Source organism: Cricetulus griseus, chromosome 5, assembly GCF_003668045.3.
Source record: "Cricetulus griseus strain 17A/GY chromosome 5, alternate assembly CriGri-PICRH-1.0, whole genome shotgun sequence".
In the NCBI taxonomy this organism is placed as follows: domain Eukaryota; kingdom Metazoa; phylum Chordata; class Mammalia; order Rodentia; family Cricetidae; genus Cricetulus; species Cricetulus griseus.
The window spans coordinates 150,675,966-150,697,247 of NC_048598.1; the positions used below are offsets into that span (position 1 = coordinate 150,675,966).

The following is a 21,282-nucleotide window of genomic DNA, read 5'->3' on the forward strand; positions in this document are numbered from 1 at the left end:
GTAGCCTTTTGAAGTTCACTGCACAGCTATTTAGTTGTGATGTGTTTGTTATTGCAGGGCACAAACTTTTGTGTCCTACAGTATGCTAAAACTATGATGGCGTTTTAAAATAAGATGTTTATTTTTCATATTTCTTAATGATAGTAAACATAAAAGAGACTAAAAGGTTGAAAAAAGAATGTCTTATTTTGTTTTATGTGTGTTTCCATTTGTGACTTGCGGAAAGTAATTTGATATTACATGTAAATTTTAATTTTAGTATTTTTCCCCCTCTTGATGTTTAATCATTGCGTCTTTCATGATTGTATTTACTTTCCCCATTGCAAGTTTTACCAACTGAAAACCAACATCTCAACTCATTACTTTCCCCATTGCAAGCTTTTACCAACTGAAAACCAACATCTCAACACATTAAAACTGGCCGGGCGTTGGTAGTGCACGCCTTTAATCCCAGCACTCGGGAGGCAGAGGCAGGTGGAGACAAGCCTGGTCTACAAGAGCTAGTTCCAGGACAGCCTCCAAAGCCACAGAGAAACCCTGTCTCGAAAAACAAAAACAAAAAAAAAGTTATAAACTGATGAGCCATGCATAGGTGTGGTGGCTCCAATGATTTAATTCCAGGAAGATCCTCAGTTCAAGGTTGGCCTGGGATATGTGAGGCTGTGTCTCAAAAAAGTGTGGCAAAATATTACAAAGTGAGCTAGCATGTTTGGAATTCAGATGTGCCTGTGAAACTGGATTATAATAGGTCTTTTTAAAACTTCATTTTTTAGAGCTGTGTATAAGGCCAGCATTGAAGAGGAGGAAGTAGAAGGATGTTTTACAAGGCCAGCTTGTCTCGGAAGCAATTCATTATTGTGTATCCTTAGTTATTAATCCTTTCTTTGATTGTAATTTCTTTTGTTCTTTTGACAGTCTTAGTATTAGCATCTCTGGTTATCTCAGCTGCTTCAAAGTTTTGTCCTTTGTAGAATTGAAAGACTTTTGTAAATTCGATAATGAATGGAAGCTGGGGTTTCCTTTACTCAGGAGAGAACTTATGAAGTCAGGTTAAATTGAGCCTTTTTTTTTTTTTTTTTTTTTTGGTAAGATTCTTCTTACCTTACTTTCTCTGACCAGGTTCTGTCCTCTCTTTGAAAGTAAGGAGTCGAGACCATGATGGGGAAACCCACAGAATCAGCTGACCCGAGCTAGTGAGAGATCACTGACCCAGGTCTGACAAACGGGGAATCTGCATTAGACCAAACAAGACTCTCTTAATATAGGTAACAGTGGTGTGACTGGGACAATAATATATGAGCCCACTGACAGTTGGTCCAAGACCTAACTCTAATGTACAAATTGACTTAGTGGAGCCCATTCTGTATGAAGAGATACCATGCCCAGCCTAGACACAGGGGTGTGGGGGTAGAGAGGTACCTTGGTCCTGCCTCAACTAGATGATGGTACAGACTTAGTAGACTTCCTATGGGAGGCCTTACCCTCTCCTTGAGGTGGAGGGAGTGGGAGGGAAGGAGGGAGAGGGAACTAGGATTGGAATGTAAAAAATTAAAAAGGGAAAAAATTTTTAAAAAAAGATTCTCCTTGTTCACAATAAATCATTTGCAACCTTTTATAAAAAGGAAGGGGAGGAGGAATGTTCTTTTTACCAAGTCTTGATGTAGTTGTTGAGGTTATTCAAATTTTGTTTCTTCTCGTATATAATCCATTTTCTCTGCATGATCTAGGGAAGTTGGGTATACTCCAGTAAGTCATGAGCCTACAACCAGTGCTTTTCCCAAGTCATTTAGTAGTAAACAGGTCCACAGGTGGGTAAAGGAGAGGACAGAACCTGGTTAGAGAAAGTAAGATGGGATGGTAGATTCCTGTGAGGAGAGTCTCTGTGGGTTCTAGTCCACACCAGGGGTTTTGATACTCTCCTTGATAGCAACTTCACAAATGTGTTTGAGTTTTTAAAATGATACTAGTTACATTTCTCTTGAAGCAGGTACTCAAAAACATGCCCTAGTGGCTAACCTGGTAGTGAATGGTGCTGTCTGCAATAGGCCTTTAGCATATAATTGAATGAAATATTGAATGACTTAATTCAGATTATTCATTCCATGTAAATTAGCAAGACTAGAATTTGTGTCATAGTAAGAAGAAAAATGGTGCTAATAAATAGGCACTTAGTAAGTCACTACCAGTTTTATTGTTGACATATCCAAGCTATTATGCCATGTATTTTTCCTGTTACAATAACTTGAAACATCTTTATTTAAAAACTTTACCCGCTTAAACGTTTTCTCAGTCCTTGAAGTACATGCCTGTCTCTACACATAAAATTAAGGATATAAATAGAAAAATACCAGGCAATCCTATCTTTACTCAATATGGTATTTTCAGCAATTAGTTATGACAACATACTACAAAAGAAGCTTGATACATGGTTCCATATAACTTGTAGTTCCATCTAGTACATGAAATAACAGCTGTCTGTTGTTGGCTGGTTTTAAGAAAACATCCCCATGGGTCAATATGATCTATATTTCAAAGCTGCTATGCTTTCCTTGCACAGTCATCCAGAGTGGTTAAAGAAGGGCAGTGCTTGTGTCTAGGTGTCAGGTTCTTTATTGAGCTGTGGAACTTACATAGCCACTCTGAGTTTGCATGTTTGAACTCTGTGATTTTAATCCATGACATTTCTCTTTCCTGAGTTTCTAAGGACCCTGGTTATCAAGTCTCAGCCAATCTAATTTAGGGGCTTCATATGATTGCTCAGCTGATCCTGGTAAGCTATAAAGTTACTTAGGTATTGAGAATAAATTTGCATATTATTGTACTTGTTCTTGTACTTGTACTTGTTCCCTCAGTTATCAGAATATCACAGTTATTGCTGGGATTCTAAGAAATCTCTACAAATGCCTCTAATGATATCAGAGACAATTGGCTCTAATCCTGTGAACTCTCTGGTAAAGAAAGCGTGTGACTCCTTGGGTTTAGAGGCCATGTCTTTCAGGTCGTCCAGAGGTGCCCAGGCCACACCAACGGAGAAGATGGTGATACCTACAATGGAAATATTTTTAAGTGAGATAAGAATAGGTCTAGTTTACATATAAAGTTATATATTCCACACATTAATACATAGCTGCAGACAAAACTTTTAACAATTTAAGTGGAATCTATGCCAAATTTTCTAGGTAGACTAGTCTTCGATTTTGCACCTATGGCAAAAATAATTGGTCAGAACCAAAACTTTACACTTAATATATATTAATAACTTGAAAATACCAAAAGGGTCAATTCATTAAAAATGCATTGAGCAAGTAGGAACAGAACAACACCCTCCAGCTGATATATCTGTGAAGATCCTACAGCCAGCATATGTGATTGGCAGTTGAGTAAAGATTTCCTGCTACTGTCACATTCAGACATTTTGGGGTCCCAATAAGCAGGTTAAATTGAGACTGGTGCAAAAAGATACATAAATGGGGAAGTTTGCATTGTCTGAGGAATGGAGCTAGTGATAATTCCGTTGCCTCTACTTCAGTCTTTGGAGTTATATTGACAAATCCAGTAACCAAAAATTCTAAGTCTGCGAGCTAGAGAGATGTCTCAGCACTTAAGAACATTTGTTACTCTTGCATAGAACTTGTGCTCAGTTTCTAGCACCCACATAGTTCACAACCATCTATCTCCCAGTTTCAGGGTATCTGATACCCTCTTCTGATCTTCATGGGTACCAGGTATACTTGTGGTGCACATAACACAGGATAAACACTCATAAATCTTAAATTTCTAGTCTTTAACACTAAAGCAAAAAATCTGGTGGTTAAAAAAAACTTCAAAACGGATTTCAATGATATTTGGAAGAATTTCAGTTCAATCACTGAGACTCTAAAAATCCTCTCCACAAAAATGCCTGCACCTATATTGACTAAAAATTCGTAGGACCCCTTCCTTATCCCTAACACAAAGGACAGCCGTCTTACCCGCATCATGGGCAGCTGCAGCAGGGCCTCGGACATCATCATAGGACTGCCCATCTGTGACAATTACCAGGAAGTTTTTGTTGGGGCTGTCCCTTATGGGACCAAATACATTTCTAACAGTAAAGGAAATGGCATCACCAGTAGCTGTCCCACCACTCATGTAGCGTATGTTCCCTAGGACAGCTAGGACATTCTCTTTGGTGTTATAGTCAGTGAAACTGAATTCTGTGCGCTGATCGTAGGTGAACTGAACGGCAGCTATCTTGGCGCCAATGTCTGAGATTTCAAATGTCTTGGCTATGTTAGAAACAAATTCCAGCATGAGACGGAAATTGCTATCTCCAACACTGCTGGAGCCATCAATTAGGAAGGCGATATTCACTGAGTTGTAACAGGTCTTGCTGCACATCATCTGCTCATGAGTGCAGAGCTTCTGTACCAGAGGCTTTACATATTTTGTGGTGCCAAACCAGTTGGGCATGTGATAGGAGAAGAAGCCATTATTTCGACACACAGCCTAATGGGGGAAGACAAAAGATACCCCCCCAAAAAAAAATCAAAGTTTAATATTTTGCAAACTGGCACTGAAGATTGAACCTAGAACCTTACGCATGTACCCTCAGCACAATTGTTGCTTTTCTTTTGAGATAGGGGTCTTACTTAATTGCACAGGCTGGCCCTGGACTTATAATCCTGTTACCTGAGCCTCATTGAATAGCTGGGATTACAGGTCTGCTCATTCAGGCCCACCTCAAACAACCAAATAGATGTTTGTTAATCTAGCTTTGGGCTTATCAGTACTTTATCAGTACTAAGATGTACCAAACTGAGTCACTCCCACCCATTAACAGGAACTAGCCCTCATACCTTACCTTGTCAACAAATGCAACATCCTGAACCATCCCCAGTTCTTCAGGGATGGGCTTGGCCACAGAAACTATAAATACATTGACACCAAACTCTCTGGCCACAATGCCTGCCTCCTCAATGTCATCAGAAGGCCAGCCATCAATAAACACCACCACCACTTTTGGTATTCCTTTTCTCACACCTGTGTCTGCTGTAAAAAATTTCTGAGCAGTGTGCTTCAAGGCTTTTCCTAAAAACAGGAGCAAATGAGCAGCATTTGTTATGGCTCAAATGACATTTCTATTTCTGGGTAACAACTTAATGCCATTAAATTTAATAATATAACTTAAGGAATTCCGTAAAAAAATCTATGAAATGGGAAAGTTTAATTATTCCCCTGGCCTAATTTTGGTCCTTACAGCCTACACTGCTTCTCCCCGACTCCCAGCTCCCAGAAGTCCCCTCATTTAATGTTAAAACACAAACATACCCCCTCCTGTTGTGCCCTTTCCTCTACTGGCCTGTGAGGTCAGCTAAGGAACAAGGAGCCATCCAAAGTCTGCCCCATCTTCCTTCATAGTTACATCTATTCATCTCTGCTTATAAACAGGTACTTTCCTAAAGTTCAGAATGTTGTAGGGTTTTTTTTGTTTTGTTTTCTGTTTTAAGAATTATCAGCACTGGCAGTTGTGGTGCACACCTTTAATCCCAGCACCCTGGAGGCAGATGCAGGTGGATCTCAGAGTTTAAGAGTGAGTTCCAGGACAGCCAAGGCTATGCAGAGAAACCATGTCTTGAAAAAACAATAATTACTGGTATGTTTTCTACTGTAGACACTTGTTAGGTGATGAGATGCAAATCTAACCAACACAGAAGTGCTAGCAGGAAGTGGGGCTCCTAAATGGCACAATACTGCTTTTGGTTCTGATCTCAGAGTCAGTGTGCTTGCTTACCTGTGTTGGAGTTCCCCCCTCGGAAACCTACTTCTTTTATGGCAAACAAGACATCTTTGGCTGAAGTAAAGTTTTTCAAGTAAAATTCTATTTTAGGATGTTCACTATAAAAATAATAAAAGAACAGTTTTAGGAAAAACAAAATAAGCAGTGTGATAAAAAGAGCAGACTTTATCCCCGTACACCTGCGGGTTCATGTCAGCATTCCTGGTGGCATTCTGAATCACACAATCCGATTTCATGGTTTGGTTATTTTTTCAGTTTGTAGCCACTTTCACCTCTCCAGATTCTGACTTACTTGAGCCATCTTATTTTTACATTGTTAACGATGCAAAGGTCATTCTGTTCTATTTAAATATGAGCCCTTTATTTTAGTGCTTCCTAAAGCAGAAAAACTGAGTATATATGTTAGTGCAGCTATCATTTTGAAAAAAGCATAGGGATAAATTAGTCAAAACAAACTAATGTAAGAAGAAAAAGTCATATAGGAGAACTGCCTCAGGGAATGATGAAATATACAGTAAAGCTATAATAATCAAAACACTTAGAAAATGTATCAGGACCTAAGACAGACAAGGTGGTGCATATCTTTAATCCCAGCACTCAGGAAGCAGAGGCAGGTGGATCTCTGAACATTATTGCAGTGCCAAAACCCAATGTCATTCTTACAGGGATGAAGTAGAATCTGGCATGTGTCAGAACACAGTCCATGAATGATGCTGTGTGAGGAGACTTCTGAGAGCTCATGAGAAAACTCCAAAGAAACAAGACCTTAAGAGTCTTGTAACCTCTGTTCCTCCACAACACGGGTTGTTCTTAGAATGTGTTCCTGTGCCCTCCCAACTGTAGGAATAGGAGTGGGTTTACTTTAGACCACCCATCATCTTACCCCTTGTTATTTGGAATGATGTTTGCAAGCAGGAGTTGTCCTGTGACTGTATACAGCCTAAACTCATGTGACCTTAGCCATTATGACTGTATACGGCTTGCTCATATGACCTTACTTAACCTTACTCAGTGCCCTCAGAATATAAATTGTTTGATGCCCTGAATAAAGTTGGCTATTGCATGAGGCTTTAGTCCGCCTCACTTTTAGGCTTCATTCTCCTAGGCTCATGCCACCAACTAGAGTGGTGACAGTCATGATTTGGATCTCCAATGAAGGAACTTGGAAAGGGCTTTAAAAAAAAAAGAAAAAGGTATATTGGCAGAGTAAAGAATGGGACCAGAGCTGGGTGGTGGCGGCGCATGCCTTTGATTCCAGCACTTGGAAGGCAGAGGCAGGTAGATCTCTGTGAGTTCGAGGCCAGCCTAGTCTACAGATCGAGTGCCAGGGTACACTCCAAAGCTACACAGAGAAACCCTGTCTCAAAAAACAAAAACAAACAAACAAAAAAGGGAACAGAGAGTTCACTGCTGTTTCCTCCAGAAAAGAAAACTCAAGAGCTGAGAGCAGCAGTTTGTGTAAGGCTTCCAGGCCATTAAACCCCTTTTCTGATAGTACACTCTTCCCTAATAAGTCCTTTCATGCCAGTGGAGCACTCAGACTTACACAGACAGTCTTTGGTTATTTGCAGTGTGGAGATTTGTGACCATTGCATGTACATACAAGTGCTTCAAGAGATTCCCCCCCCCCCCCAGAGACGAGGTCTCATTCTATGCAGCCCTAGCTGGCCTATTTGCTATGTAGACCAGGCTAGTATTGAATTCACAGTGATGGGTACAAAGCTGATGTAAGGTTATTGCTTGCCTTGGTTTCCTGAGTACTGTGATTAATGGCATGCACCACCATGCCTGGTCTTTCATAGACTTTCTTAAATCCTGAATTTATAGTTTGGGATTCCAGTTTTTCCAAACTTCAGTTATGTTTAACTGGTAAGACGTCACCATTCAAGACACCCATAATCTCCCACTTTATTGAAGTTGGTACCTGGCTTGCACGAGGCCTACGTGTGGTCCTTCTGTTCCAATTCCCAGCATTAGTGCCACTTTCCCAACAAAATTCTTCTGTAAATTAAATCGTCGCTGCCCTATATTAAAGCTTCCATCGATCAGAAAGGCAATGTCTGCCTTACAGTCTGCAGAGAGCCGAAGGAGGGCTTCGTTAGTCTCAAGAGCAGCTGGAGGAAATGGCATTTACCCCAGCACTTAGTTTACCTTTATTGCCAGTCTTCTTCTCTGGTGTTTTCTTTAGTCGTTTACCTGAAACAAAGGAAGCTCTTGACAACAAGACGTTTACACAGCAGGAACTTCCACCAGAGTGAGCCTGTGGCAAGGAGTGCCATTCTTAGAAAGACCTTTGAAATTCATTTCATGTTCTTCTGGACTGGGAAAGCAATGCTCCAACAAAGAAACACAACAGAACTGTGGCAGGCCTATGTATTTGGTATGTATATATCCAAGGCTTTGATATCTAAAACCCACAGCTGAAGCAATAGTGGGAATACAGAGCCACATGTTCTTAATTTCTTTGACTTTAAAATGGTAGGGGCCAGAGGCGTGGAGCAGCGGGTGATGGTGCTAACTGCTCTTGCAGAAGAGCCAGTTTTGCTTCCCAATGCCCACATCAGGCAGCTCAAGTCACAATGCCTGTGGGTTCCAGAATAGCCCACCACCCTCTCTTCTGGTTCTGCTTTTGCCTGCACACACACCATACACATAAATACATTCAAGAATACACACATACATGTAAAATAAATCTCTAATAAAATAAAACGGCCACCATTTGGAAAAAAAGAGATCCTGGATATGTGTGTGTGTGTGTGTGTGTGTGTGTGTGTGTGTGTGCTGATTTCTTTTAGTCACATGACAGTACAGAAACTAAGTGGACTATTGAAGCAAAGAGCTGAAAAGAATTCCTTAACCAGTTTCTACACAGGGTCCACCAAGTCATGGAGGATAGAAAGGGCTTCCTGAGATTAGATGAGCCAGGTTTATAATAAGAAAGAAATGTGAACCGCAAAGTTCTGTTGTGTTTCTTTGTTGGAACATTGCTTTCCCAGTCCAGAAGAACATGAAATGAAATGGAAATCCAAAACACACCAGTAAACAGGAGGTAGCTGCCCTGGTCCTCTTTAATATTAGTGTTCTGAAGGAAAGATTCTACCAGCAACTTCCTAACTCCAAATTATGTGCCAGGCAACAAAGGATCAGCCCGTGTTCCATACCTGCAGGTGGGTGGGCTGTGGACACTGCCCGTCCGGTGGCTTCCTGGGCACTGCTTTTGCCTTCTGTTGAAAGGAGAAGTTTATTGTTTTCCTCTTCCTTCTCTGCCATCAGAGCATTATGAATCTTACGTTCTACATGATGACTAAGGGGGGAATGGTGACTCAGGTATAAATATCACACTGACCATTAGGTTCAGAGAACTGCAAACACCACCCAAAACTGAATTCACTGGTTTGACAGTTTGTTACTTGCTAAGTATCTAGGCACAGTTTCCAACTCAGCGAAGTGAGATTTTTACTCCCACTCCCCCACCCCCCAATTTGGGTGACTCTGTCCCATTGTTGACTTCTTAACTACAAGGTTTCCCATCAGGGTCAAAAAGGCTGGGCTAAAGAAAGCCGGAAACGGTTTTGAGGGGCATGTGGAAGTGTTTGTACACAGCTGAGAGTAATGGAATTGTACCTACTGGTCACCGCGAAGGAAGCAGGCCATCTGGAGAGTGTCTGAGACTGGATGCCATTGGCATCTATTGAGGAATAGTTCTCTCGACCAGGAAGGCTATAGACACGCACAGGTCCCCCTGAGGGGTCAATCACTCCCCTGCAATGCAAGACTTACAGCTGAGACACTATCCAACTGTCTTGTGCTATCTTTTGCTCTGACTGGTCCAAGACGATAGTGAGTGGAAAAGATGCCTAAGGGTGCTTCTGCTGGCCTTTTAAGACTCACTCACACAGTAACAAAGATATCTGGACAAATGACTTTGTGCTGTCACACTTTCTAAAGTGATGCTAAGGACACACCAATGCCCTGTTTCTTAATTTCAGGCATTCAGAATTAATATAAAAAAAAAAGGTTCCAGTTTTCTTAAAGGAATTAACTGCATGTACCCTTGAATTGTATTTAAAAAAAAAATCACACTTGCTCTTTTACTGTAGGATGAGTGGCATTGACTTACTATAGTGACAAATCAGCAAGATATTTGACAGCCTGAGTTCAGTCTCATGTGAAAAAGACCAAAGCTGTGTACAACACACTGAGGATGTTTAGAGTCATAGGGATGTAGCCACCAGGCACTTACGCAGGACTGGAGAAATAGCTCAGTGTTTAAGAGCACTTGCTGCTCTTCAGAAGCCCCAAGTGCAGTTCCTAGCACCATAAGGTGGCTCACAACCATGTGTAACTCCAGCTCCAAGGGATCCAACACCCTCACCTGTTCTCCATGGGCACCCAAACAGTTATAACACACACACACACACACACACACACACACACACACACACACACACACTCATAATATTTTTAAAAATATTAATGCAATCTGCTCATTGTCAGAAAGCTTCCCTTGTACACTTGACGATACAAGCTTAAAAATATACCCACATTCTATGGCCAAAATTGGCACTGCAAAGAAGCAAGCAGATAGGAAAGGGGTCCAAAAAGCTAGATGGGGAAGGACCTAACTATGCTCATGCCCTGCCCACCGGCACGGCCCTCCCCACATGTTCCACCTTACCTGTGGACAGCAGCCCCACATATGCTGGATACTGAAGCATACACTATGTTCCCAAACACAGAGAAATCCTCAAGAGAGCAGCCTCCTGGGCAGAGAACATCTGCTTTCTCTTTTCGGATATCCAGGCCCCTGGTAAAGCAGGTGATGGCGATGGGAACTGAAGAGAAATGCATTGCTAAGTAAGGGCTCCAAAGGCTCTTTTGAGGGGTGTTGCAAGAAAAGTGGGATGTGGGATTATTTTTACTTCCCTAATTCCTATATTTCTGCCAAAATACTGACTTAAATGTTGACTCTGTTTTAGATGTTAGCAGATCAAAGGGGATTTTCAAATTAATCTAGGGCCAGGTTACTATAGAAGTCTAATGTGACAATATTCCCAGTTCTTAGTCAATTTGGAAAATGTAAAAAGTACATCAGAATGAGAATACAATGTTAATCTTTGACCTAGTCCTTATTCTAGAAGTACAAAATCCTCAATTGTGATGAGACTGTTGACAGTTGTTTATGATGACAGTAAATCTGGATTGAGCCTTGGTGGGATGTCTTCATAGACAGAGCAAAAGTCTTGAAGCTAGCTACCCTTTCCAGGGGACTGTTTAGCCTCGTTACCTGATAGAAAGCAAACCAGTTAACTGGTGCCTGGATCCACAGAATGTTATTTAGTAGCACATGTTACAAATGAGGAAATGAAAGCTATAGAGTTAATTAGCCTAAGGAGGACTCCACAGCTCCCAAAGGATAGACATGTTAGGCCAGTACTTGAATCTGATTGTATCTCCTCCAGATCTGTCCAAAGGGATACAGGAGGCAGCAAATACTTCAGAAAGTGCTGCTAACATGCACGTTTTAAAATCAGTCTGCTCCCCATTACCCCCAGAAAGGAGCTTTGGTCCCTGAGTGGCTCTCCCAGTCATTCCAGCACTCGGAAAGCGGAGGCAGGAAGATTGCCTTGACTTTGAGGCTAGAGTGAGTTCCAGCCCAGCCTGAGTTACAATGACACTGCCTCAAGCAAATTTACTATGAAAGGTGTTAATTTGTCAAATAACAACAACCCCCGAAATGTTAACATGTCAATTTACTGTTGATTAAATCGAGATTAAGGTTATTAAGTACGATTTCCCAAAGGGGGAGGAGGGCGGGGGGGCGGGGGAGGCAACATCTCCCTCACAGGACAAGATGCGATAGTTTTGCAAGTTGAGTCACTTGCCTTGAGTGCTGCTACCTGGACCACGGAAGAAAGGGGAAGACGCCAGGTGTAATACCAATTCCTCAGCTTAGTTAAAATCCTAACTCCAAATAGAATTCCAGCGACCTGAGGGAGGGGGTCAGTGGCAACACTGGAATCTTGGACCTACTCTGTCTGGAGATGCTGACACTGACTTCTTTGGGTAAAAGGTGAACACAGCAGCCAGGTGCGGTACTTACCATTTCTACTTTCAAGCAACGACAGATTTTTTTTTTTTTTTTTAAAGGAAACTATCCCTTACATCGCAGAAAAGACACCGAACCACACACCGGTTCTCGGACTTCTACACGTGGTGCAAACTCTTTTGAGGGTTCCAGTGCGCGATAAGAACCGCCGACGGTGCAAACGCACAGCAAGGTGATCGGACTAGATGGGAGAGGGACGAGAGCCGCCCCATCTGTGGGCTGGGACCAAAGGGTTTTCCCCAGCCCAGTAACCCTAGTGGTCCCGGAGCTAGGTGGCGTGCCCCCGGGAAGGAGACCAGGTCAGACCCCGGGGACTCTGGAGCTAGGTGGCGTGCCCCCGGGAAGGAGACCGGGGCGGACTCTGGCATGGGGAAACAGGTAAGCAGGAGGTTACCCTGGAGACGGCTGCGGGCACCTCTCCGCCTCTCCTGCCCGGCATCCGGACCTGCGGACCGACCCTGTCCTCCCTCCCCCCGCCCCCTCCGCCCGCACCCAACTCACCGGCTCCTTCGGCGCGCGCGAGCCGGGGCAGCAGTAGCAGCAGCAGGCACGCACCTGCGGAGAAAGGACAGCTAGGTGGCTGCAGCCTCCGCCCGCGCTGGCGCGGCGGCGAGGGCGCGTACCCACCGAGGCAGAGAGCGGGGATCCAGGACGCGGGCATGGCGGCGGTCTGCGCGGACCTGCGGGAGAGCGAGGCGTTAGCGAGGCTCGCCGGAGACCCCAGGATGCCCCCGGGCTCCTCGGGAGCAGGCGAAGGCGGGAGAGTCCTGGCCGCTGCAGATCGAGCAGTTCCGGGCACGCTGGGCCACCTCGTATCTGCGTGGGGGACGCCAGGACACACAGATAGACAGGGACAGACTCCGCGCACCACCCCGAGTCCCGCACCTGCGTGGGATCCGCCCGGCTGCACCCGAGTGCGGTAAGCGCGGCTCCGCGGCCGCTATAAAGGCCCGCGGCGCGCATGAGCACTGCGCGGGGGGTGGGGGGCACGGGCGGGGGCTGGGAGCGGTCCGGGTCTCCCCCACCCCCGTAGGGCGGTGGCCCGCCAGCTCCGCCCTCGTCCCCGACGGCCCCCCGTGGGGAGGCTGGTGCGCTGGCGCCTCTCCCTGCGGTGTGGGGGTCCCCCGGGGAAGTGTGAAGGTCGCTGGTGGTGTCCCGGGATCTTGGGGGGTGGGGGCATCGGAGCATGCCTGGGGACGCTCCTAGGGACACGCAGGTCGAGCAGAGTACTGGACGAGGTTGGTGGTGGGTGACTGTCCAGAGGGAGTCCCTCCGCACTCAGCCCAACACCCGGTCCTGAGAACAAAACTTCCCAACTTCGCTCCCCGTGGGAACAGTGCCTACTTTTGAAGTAAAACCAACCGGCATCTGATGAATGTTGTGATGGGAAACTTGTCCCACGACCCGTTATTCTTTAAGGGCTCAGCCCTAAAACTATAAAACTGTTTTCGTTTGTTGTTAGAGAACCCCTAACCTACAGACAATATTTACAGTTTACAGTTTCTATTTTCTTCCTCTTTTTTCTAGATCAGGAAAGATTTCCATTCTTTGACCTGGTGATTACACAGAACTTTACATTTGTTTCGTTCTCTCTCTCTCTCTCTCTCTCTCTCTCTCTCTCTCTCTCTCTCACTTTTCAACTTTTCCTGGTGGACATGGAGAAAGAACGGAACTCATGGAGAGTGTTAGTGACAGACCATGACCTGCAAGGTAGCTGAGGAACTCCAGATCTATATGGACAGCTCTTACTCTAGCACTTTTTTTTTTTTTTTTTGAGACATGGTTTTATTGCAGTCACGATGATCTTGAATTCACAATTCTCCTGCCTCAGATGCACCTAGCTAAAATACCTGTTTTAAAACTAGTTTTATTTAGTTGTAATTTTCGTCATAGAATCCATCCATTTAAAGAACAGGATTTGGTGACTTCTAGTAAGTGTATGATCTTCATCGTAGTCCAATTTTAGGTAGTTACATCACCTCCAAAATGATGCTTCCTGGTGATTGGTAGGCAGGTCCTTTCTTCACGGCCACCCTCAGCTATCACTAATAATCTTCTCTTTTATGGATATTTACATAGGTGGAGTCCTACACCAAGGGCATGGTGTTGAGCTTACCTTTGCTGGAGTGTGCTGAGCACTCTCCCATCAGTGGGACAGCCCTTGCCTGGGCAGAATGCCTTAGCATTTTCATCAGGCAGCCAGGGACTAATGGTTTAATTACTCTCACTACACGTGTGTCTTCTGAAAAGAAAGAGACAAAATTGCTTGATTGGTAGGTTGGGAAGTTCTGACTATTTCTTTTGCTAGGCTTCTTGAAGGATTCGATCCCTTCTGTGAGAGATGTGCTTTTCTTAGAAGTCTACTTAACTACCCTTGATATTTTCCTTGGGAGAAAGATGCAGGCAATTAAAACTGTCTTTTGGGCGATTGTTCTTTGTGTGTCCTTCGCCAGGGTGGGATAGCCTCCTCCAGTCAGGCTGGGAAACTGTCATGGTCTTGTATAATTAGTTGCCAGGCAGAAACTCAGGCGGCTGCGACTCACGTGGCCAAAGGGGTGTGGGCAGAACCTCACAGGGCACAGTCCCTGGTGCCATTCCACAGTGATTTGGCAGAATCAAAATTGTGCAGCTATTTCCATGATAGACCCTGAGTCTGTGACTTAAAAAAAATAGAGGAAATAGCTCATTAAGTTTCATGGTTGTTTACCCAGGCATTTTAATTATTTTGTTTTGAAACATTTAAGAGAAGTTAGAAGTTAGTCTTTATTTATTTTTATTATTTTGGAAAGAGCAACCAAGGAGGGTGGAGGAGTCAGGGTGATATTTCTTTTCCTCGGTTAGTTTGTTTTTCATGTTTGCCATAAGTGCGTGGAGGGAAAATATGTGAATTTAAGAGGCCTGCCTTCAGAAATAGCCAAGACCAGGGTGAGCCAGATCTGATGCATTTGACTGAACAAGACAAATTGTTATAATTACATTTTTGTATTCAGTCGGGTGACATTTCAGAGCATTGTACTCCCAGGATTGTTAGTTTATCTTGCTCTAATGAAGAACATTTAATATTAAAAAACCAGAGAGCAGCTGGTTCCTAACTGGGTTGCAGTTGGGGCCACCTGGGGAACACTCATCTGTGCTGGGAGCCTGGGTCTCTCTTTCCCCGTAGAGGTTCCGATCCTGTTGGTCTGGGATGGGGCCAGAGCCTTAGGCATTTCAAAACCTCTCCAGATGATTCTAACGCAAGGCCTAAGGCACAAAACACTTAGTTCAAAGTTAGCAAAGAAATTAGTAATTCTAATTCTACATTGACTTTCCAGTTTTCCATTGAGATTCTATTTCTATGTGCCAGCTCTATTTCCCTGATGAAATATGGGTAGTTGTTTAGAAACACTGCCCAGGGCTGGTGAGGTGGCTCCGAATGGAAGGGTGATGGCTATGCAAGCCTGGCTACCAGCGTTTGATCCTAGGTGACCCATAAAAAGGTGGAAGGAGAGAACTGACTGCATAGACCTCTGACCTCCAAAGATGGGCGCCTTAACTTGTGCACGCTCTCATACCCACACACGATAATAAATAAAATGAATAAAGTCCTTATGAAAACAATGTCCAGAAGAAAGGTTGGAAACTGGACTTTAAAAAGTACTTGTCAGTTTTGAAGGTGCAGTGTGTTGTTAGAGCACATGTGTGCAGGAATGAGGCTCTGGACGCCACACCAGCCTCCCCCAAAACAGCTTTTGCTGAGGGTGGGCCCTCTGTGTCTGGTTCCATTTCTGACTTTGTGTAGAGGGGGCCATGTTGCTGAGGGGATAAGCTGCCTCTTGACACCGATTGTGTGGTTTCAAACTTTTAGATGCTGCTGCTGTTGGTCATGACTGCATTTCAGAACAGTGTAGTTGCCTGGTTGTATTTGCTTCAGCTCAGCCTTGAGTTTCCCTACTGCTGCTTTCTCACCCTTTGAAAGCAATGTTTCCTGGATTGTTGACATTTTGGCTGTTGGTATTTAGTTTTTATATTTATTTATTATTTGATTGTTATTTATTGAGGGTGTGAAGATGGACCCCAAGGTCTTGCTTTTTTTTTTTTTTTTTTTTTAATTTCCCAGGACTATATCAGTCCTGTACCAACTTGTATGCCACCGGAACTCTGTAAATGGTTACTAAGTACAAAGCCTACTTTATCCTGACTTCTATTTTGATGATCCAGAAGTGAATATGCTCTCTTTTAGGTGGTATCAGGCTGTCCTAAAGGGTCCCATCCATCACTATGGCTGATTAGATAGACGGAAATAACCTGGGGCTCCCACCCATTTTGGAATCAACAGTGGTGTATCAATTTTCTGTGTCTGGCCTTTCTTATTATTTTCTTTTGTTAATATCTTCTACTAAGCAAGTGCACACAGCACACTTTGGGCACTAATGATGACTAGCAGCAAATAAATGTCCAGAGCCTCTTAGGAGTAAAACTTAGAAGGTGATTCATGGTCTAGGGTAGAGTCCGTGCCTGGTACACACAAGAAGCCCCATGTTCAACCCCAGCACTACAACACTAAAAATAGAAAATTGAACCAGAGATGGTCCTGTATCCACCAAGCCTCAGTTTCCTCTCTTATAAAGGGAAAGGCTTTATAAAGATCAGCTATTGAAGACAGCTTCTTCCCACTAGTCATGCTTCGTGACTGTGCATACATGGCTGCCCTCCCAAATGTGGGTATCAGGGGCTATGCTGTTTCCTAGGAGTTGGAAAATGACCAGTTAAGACACACTAGCTGTGCCACGAGACCCACCTTCATGTTCTAAACAGCCAGGCCAAACAATAGTTTCTAAGCGGGTTTATAAAAAAAAAACAAAAGCCTCACGTGATGTATTGGCTACTTTTTTTTTTTTTTTTGCTTTTTTATAATTTATTTTTTACATTCCAGTGTTGGCTATTTCAACAGTCATCCTGATCCTACTTAAAACACCCCAGGAAAGAACCTCAATTAGAGATAATCTAGCTCAGGTTGGCCTGTGAGCATGGCTGTGGTCGACCATCTTGGTTGCCTTAATTTCCAGAGTTTGGACTTTGAGAGAGTAGAGGAAGCAGGTGAACACACATATGTGTAGGGAGACACTGTAGCCCAGCCTCCTAGGAGCCCCTACTGCTGTGCCTGGCCATGCCCATAAGGGCGTGGTGAGGGGCGGTGGAGGATGACGTGGGAGCAATTCTTAAGGGGCTGCAGACACGTGGAGACCCCTTCTCTCTGGCCTCCCTAGCTTGCTGCCTCTGGGCAGCTCTGGCTTGTGCTTGGCCGGTATTGCTTGAATAAAGATATCTCGTTATACATATGCATGTATTTATTATCCCTTTGCTCTTTTTAAAAACACACTTGAAGGTTTTATTTTATTTTTAATCATGGGTCTGGGGGTGTATGTTCATGTGAGGTCACATGCCCATAGACACATTTGATCTCTTGGGGCCCGAGCTACAGACAGTTGTGAGCCATCTGATGTGAGAGCTGGGAACTGAAGTGGGGTCCTGGGCAAGAGCACTACACACTCCTAACCATTGAGCAGCATTTCAGTCCTCTCTCTCTGCGTTTGGATTCCATGTGACTAGAGGTCTCAAGTTCCTGCTTGACTTCTCCATCACGATGGACTGCAGCCTGGAACGGCAAGCCCAAGATGCTTTTGGTCAGGGTGTTTTTATTGCAACAGAAATGAAGTTAAGACAGTTGGCCTGTAAGATAGGTGAGGGTTAGTGCTGACCTCAGACCCTTTAATGCTCCATTCTAGAAATGACCTTATGGTTCTTACTTGGGATGGCTCATCCTTGCCCTGGCAGACGTGTCCAGAAACTATGCCTGTAATATGGAAAATTATATTATTTAGTTAGTTAGTTTTGAGATAGGGGCTTTCTACATAGCCTTGGCTCCACTGGAACTCTCTCTGTAGGCCAGGCTGGCCTCAAACTCACAGAGATCTGCTGCCTCTGTCTCCCTAGTGCTGGGATTACAGGCATTGTGACACCATGCCTGGCAGAGTATAAAAAATTTTAAGGGTTTAACAAAGGGATTGATTTCATTTTAGTTTTAATTTTTAAAATTTAATCCAGTTTTATTTTGTTATTCTGCACTGACACTATTCCAGAATAATTGTTGAAGACATTTTTGTGTTCTGTCAAATTTAACGAGCTATAACATATGATCCATCATTGTCATCATTTTTTGTGGGTTACATTTTTGTTTCTCGACTGCTTGTAGCTCCTGAATGGGAGACAGCTGCATAGATAGTCATAGATTGGGGTGGGCTCGACAGACAAGCTGAGGTGCTCAGGTAAGAGTGGCTGGTGAGGGGCTGGCAATAGTGGCCCTGTCCTCTTTGGCAAGGAATGGATTAACCTCAGACTGAAAGCCTTAACCCAAAGATCAGCAGGCAGCTCACACTGTGGATTCTTTTTTTTCTTTTTCTTTCTTTTCTTTTCTTTTTTTTTTTTTTTTGCTACACACTTTCCTACATTCGGGACTCAGAACTGGGAATCTTGGGGCCAGTGGCCATTCTCTACAGCCTCCTCCCTTCTGAGCATTTAGATCAGAAGACTGATACAGGTCCTCTACAAATAGAGCAAAGTGTTTGGCCTAATTTCCCCACAACAATATACTTGGGTGCCACCTCTTGGCTTAGTCTTCACTGCCCAAGATGGACAGAGTGAATGAGAGCCTGCCTAGCCCACAGGGTGAAGTGGCTTCTGCTGTAGGAATAAGGGAACCCCCTGAAGAGATTGCAGTCCTGACTTTGAACACACCAGGCTCATCACTGCTTTGAACAGGATGAAATAGAAGGGGGTCTCTAACTTCAACTGACCACTCTTCCACCTGGCAGGCTCCAATATTAGAGAGATCAGAAGGAAACTGTGCCAATACATGGTTTGTGTACTTTTTTTTTTTTTTAGGTATTAGCATACAATGTTCACGTTTCACTATGGCATTTTCACTCTTAAAATATTTATTTGTGTGTGTGTGCGCGTGTGTGCGCGCCAGGAAGAGAGTTGTTGGATGTCCTCCATCAGTCTCTGCTGGCTCCTTCGAGGATGGCAGGATCTCTTCTTGAAGCTGGGACTTGTATCTCAGACCTGTGGTTACAAGTGTTTTTGAGAATACCGGGTTGTTATGTGGGTGCTGGGATCTGAACTCTGGACTTTATGGTTGTGGAACTAATGCTCTTAACTGCAGAGCCACCTCTCCAGTCTCATCACAGTGTTTCCTTCCTTCCTTCCTTCCTTCCTTCCTTCCTTCCTTCCTTCTTTCCCTCCCTCCCTCCCTCCTTTCCTTCCTATCTTTCTTTTTAAATTTTTTTCCATCACAGTATTTTCAAATGAAAGTTGTTCTCTTTGATTCCTCTTCCGCCCAGTAGCCTCCTTCCACTTCCACGTCACATGTGTCGCCTTGTTTTTCCCTCTCTCATCTGGTCTTTGTAGTTTCATAGCCTATAGCTACACTCACACCACCTACATATATACATATAAGCATTGAAAGCCAGATCTGCAAATGATAGAGAACATGTTTTTTGGGGTTTTTTTTTTTTTTTTGGTCTGGGTCACCTTGCTTAAAATACTTTCTAGGTTCACCCATTTCTCCCACAAATTTTGTAATTTTACTTTTCTTTACAGCCGAATAACATTCCACGGTGTCTAGCATTTCCATAATCTGTTCCTCTGTGGCTGGGCAGCTGAGCCGGCTCTACGCTGGGAATAATGTAGCAGGAGACGTGGATGTGGGGACCTCTGTGGTAGGGTTTGCAGTCCTTTGACCACGGGCTTAGGAGAGGTGGAGCTGGCTCATGTGGTAGTTCCATTTTTAATTTTGTTTGAGGCTGCACATACATACTTGCAGGTAAAACACCAATGCATGTAAAATCAAAATAAATAAGAGGAGGAAGAAGGAAGAAGAAAGAAGAAGATAAAGAAGAAGAGGAAGAAGAAGGAGATGAATAAGGAATAGGAGGAGGAAGAGGAGGAGGGGGAGGTAGAGGAGGAGGTTTGGCTCTTTTGGAACGGAAGTTACAGGCCGTTGTAAAAACTGAACTCCAGTCTTCTGGAACAGCAGCAAGTGCTCTGAACGTCTGTCCAGCTCCTAGCTCCCACTTTTTATACAGCCTAGGATCCAAGGAAAAGGAATGATGCCATCTACTCTGAGAGTGTGTTTTCCCATTTCAGTTTACCTAATCAAGATGCTCCTTCACAGATGCCCCTGGAAAGTGTCTCTGCTAGGTGATTTCAGATCCTTTTAAGTTGACAGTCACACTTTGTCACTATAGTTAAGCTTGCACTTACATTTATATACAAGTATTACAGTTGAACTTGAGGTTGGATACTGTGGTACTTCTAGCATTGTTTGTTCTGCTTAGGGTTGATACATTTGCTATTTACAATCTCTTGTTTCTTTATGGGTTTTTGGATTTTTTATTTTTTTGGTTCTATGAAAGGTGTCATTGGAATTTTTACAGAGCTTGCACTGAATCTGTGGATTACTTTAGGTAGTATATTTTTTGCTGTATGAATTCTGCCAATCTAGGAACATAGCTCTTTCCATAGTCTAGTATTTTCTTTAATTTCTTTTTAAGAAAATGGTCTTAAGTTTTTTTTTTTTTTTTTTTTTTTTTTTTTTTCGCGAGACAGGGTTTCTCTGTGTAGCTTTGGAGCCTATCCTGGCACTCGCTCTGGAGACCAGGCTGGCCTCGAACGCACAAAGATCCGCCTGCCTCTGCCTCCTGAGTGCTGGGAATAAAAGCTTGTGCCACCAACGCCCAGCTAAAATGGCCTTAATTTTTTTCTGTGAAGTGTTTCACTTATTTCATTAGTTTTATTCTGAGATATTTTTTAAAAAGCTATTGTGAATAGAATATTTTTCTAAGTATCTCTAAGCAAATTCATTGCTGATACATATCAGTATATATGAAAGCTACTTATTTTTGTGTATTGATTATTATGTCCTACAGCTTAATCGAAAGTACTTATTATGTCTAAGAGTTTTCTGGCAAAGTCAGGGATTTTTAGGTATAAAATCATGTTGTTTGTATTTTTTGCTATTACTCTGAATTTTTGGGGGGGGGATGTGATCGCTTATAACTATTTTCTCTTAGGACCACCTTAACTGGATTCTAGAGGGTCTGGTTGGTTGTGCTATTATTTTTATTAGTTTCTAGAAACCAAATTTTTCTCCTTGATTTCCTCAATATTCTGATTTATTAAAAAATGTACTGTTCAGAGTTGGTGAGATAGCTCAACGGACAAAAGCTCTTGCTAAAAAAGCCTGATGACCTGAGTTTGTTCCTTGGAACCCATGTAAATTGGAAAGAGAGAGTCAACTCCACAAAATTGTTCTCTGAGCTTCCCATGTATGCTGCGGCATGTATGCATGCAT

At 43.4% G+C, this 21,282-nt stretch overlaps 1 protein-coding gene across 1 annotated transcript; it reads right to left on the bottom strand.

Moving 5' to 3' along the window:
• Positions 1 to 2,850: 2,850 nt before the first annotated feature.
• On the bottom strand, positions 2,851 to 12,549 carry Coch (cochlin). Its single transcript, XM_035445790.1, has 11 exons — positions 12,516 to 12,549; positions 12,390 to 12,443; positions 10,458 to 10,614; positions 9,408 to 9,541; positions 8,941 to 9,003; positions 7,931 to 7,975; positions 7,704 to 7,851; positions 5,774 to 5,877; positions 4,844 to 5,070; positions 3,972 to 4,488; positions 2,851 to 3,045 (listed from the first exon to the last, which is right to left on the bottom strand). The coding sequence occupies exons 1-11, from the start codon at positions 12,547 to 12,549 to the stop codon at positions 2,870 to 2,872; spliced, it is 1,659 nt and encodes a 552-aa protein (XP_035301681.1). The 3' UTR covers positions 2,851 to 2,869.
• Between the last annotated feature and the right edge of the window lie 8,733 nt (positions 12,550 to 21,282).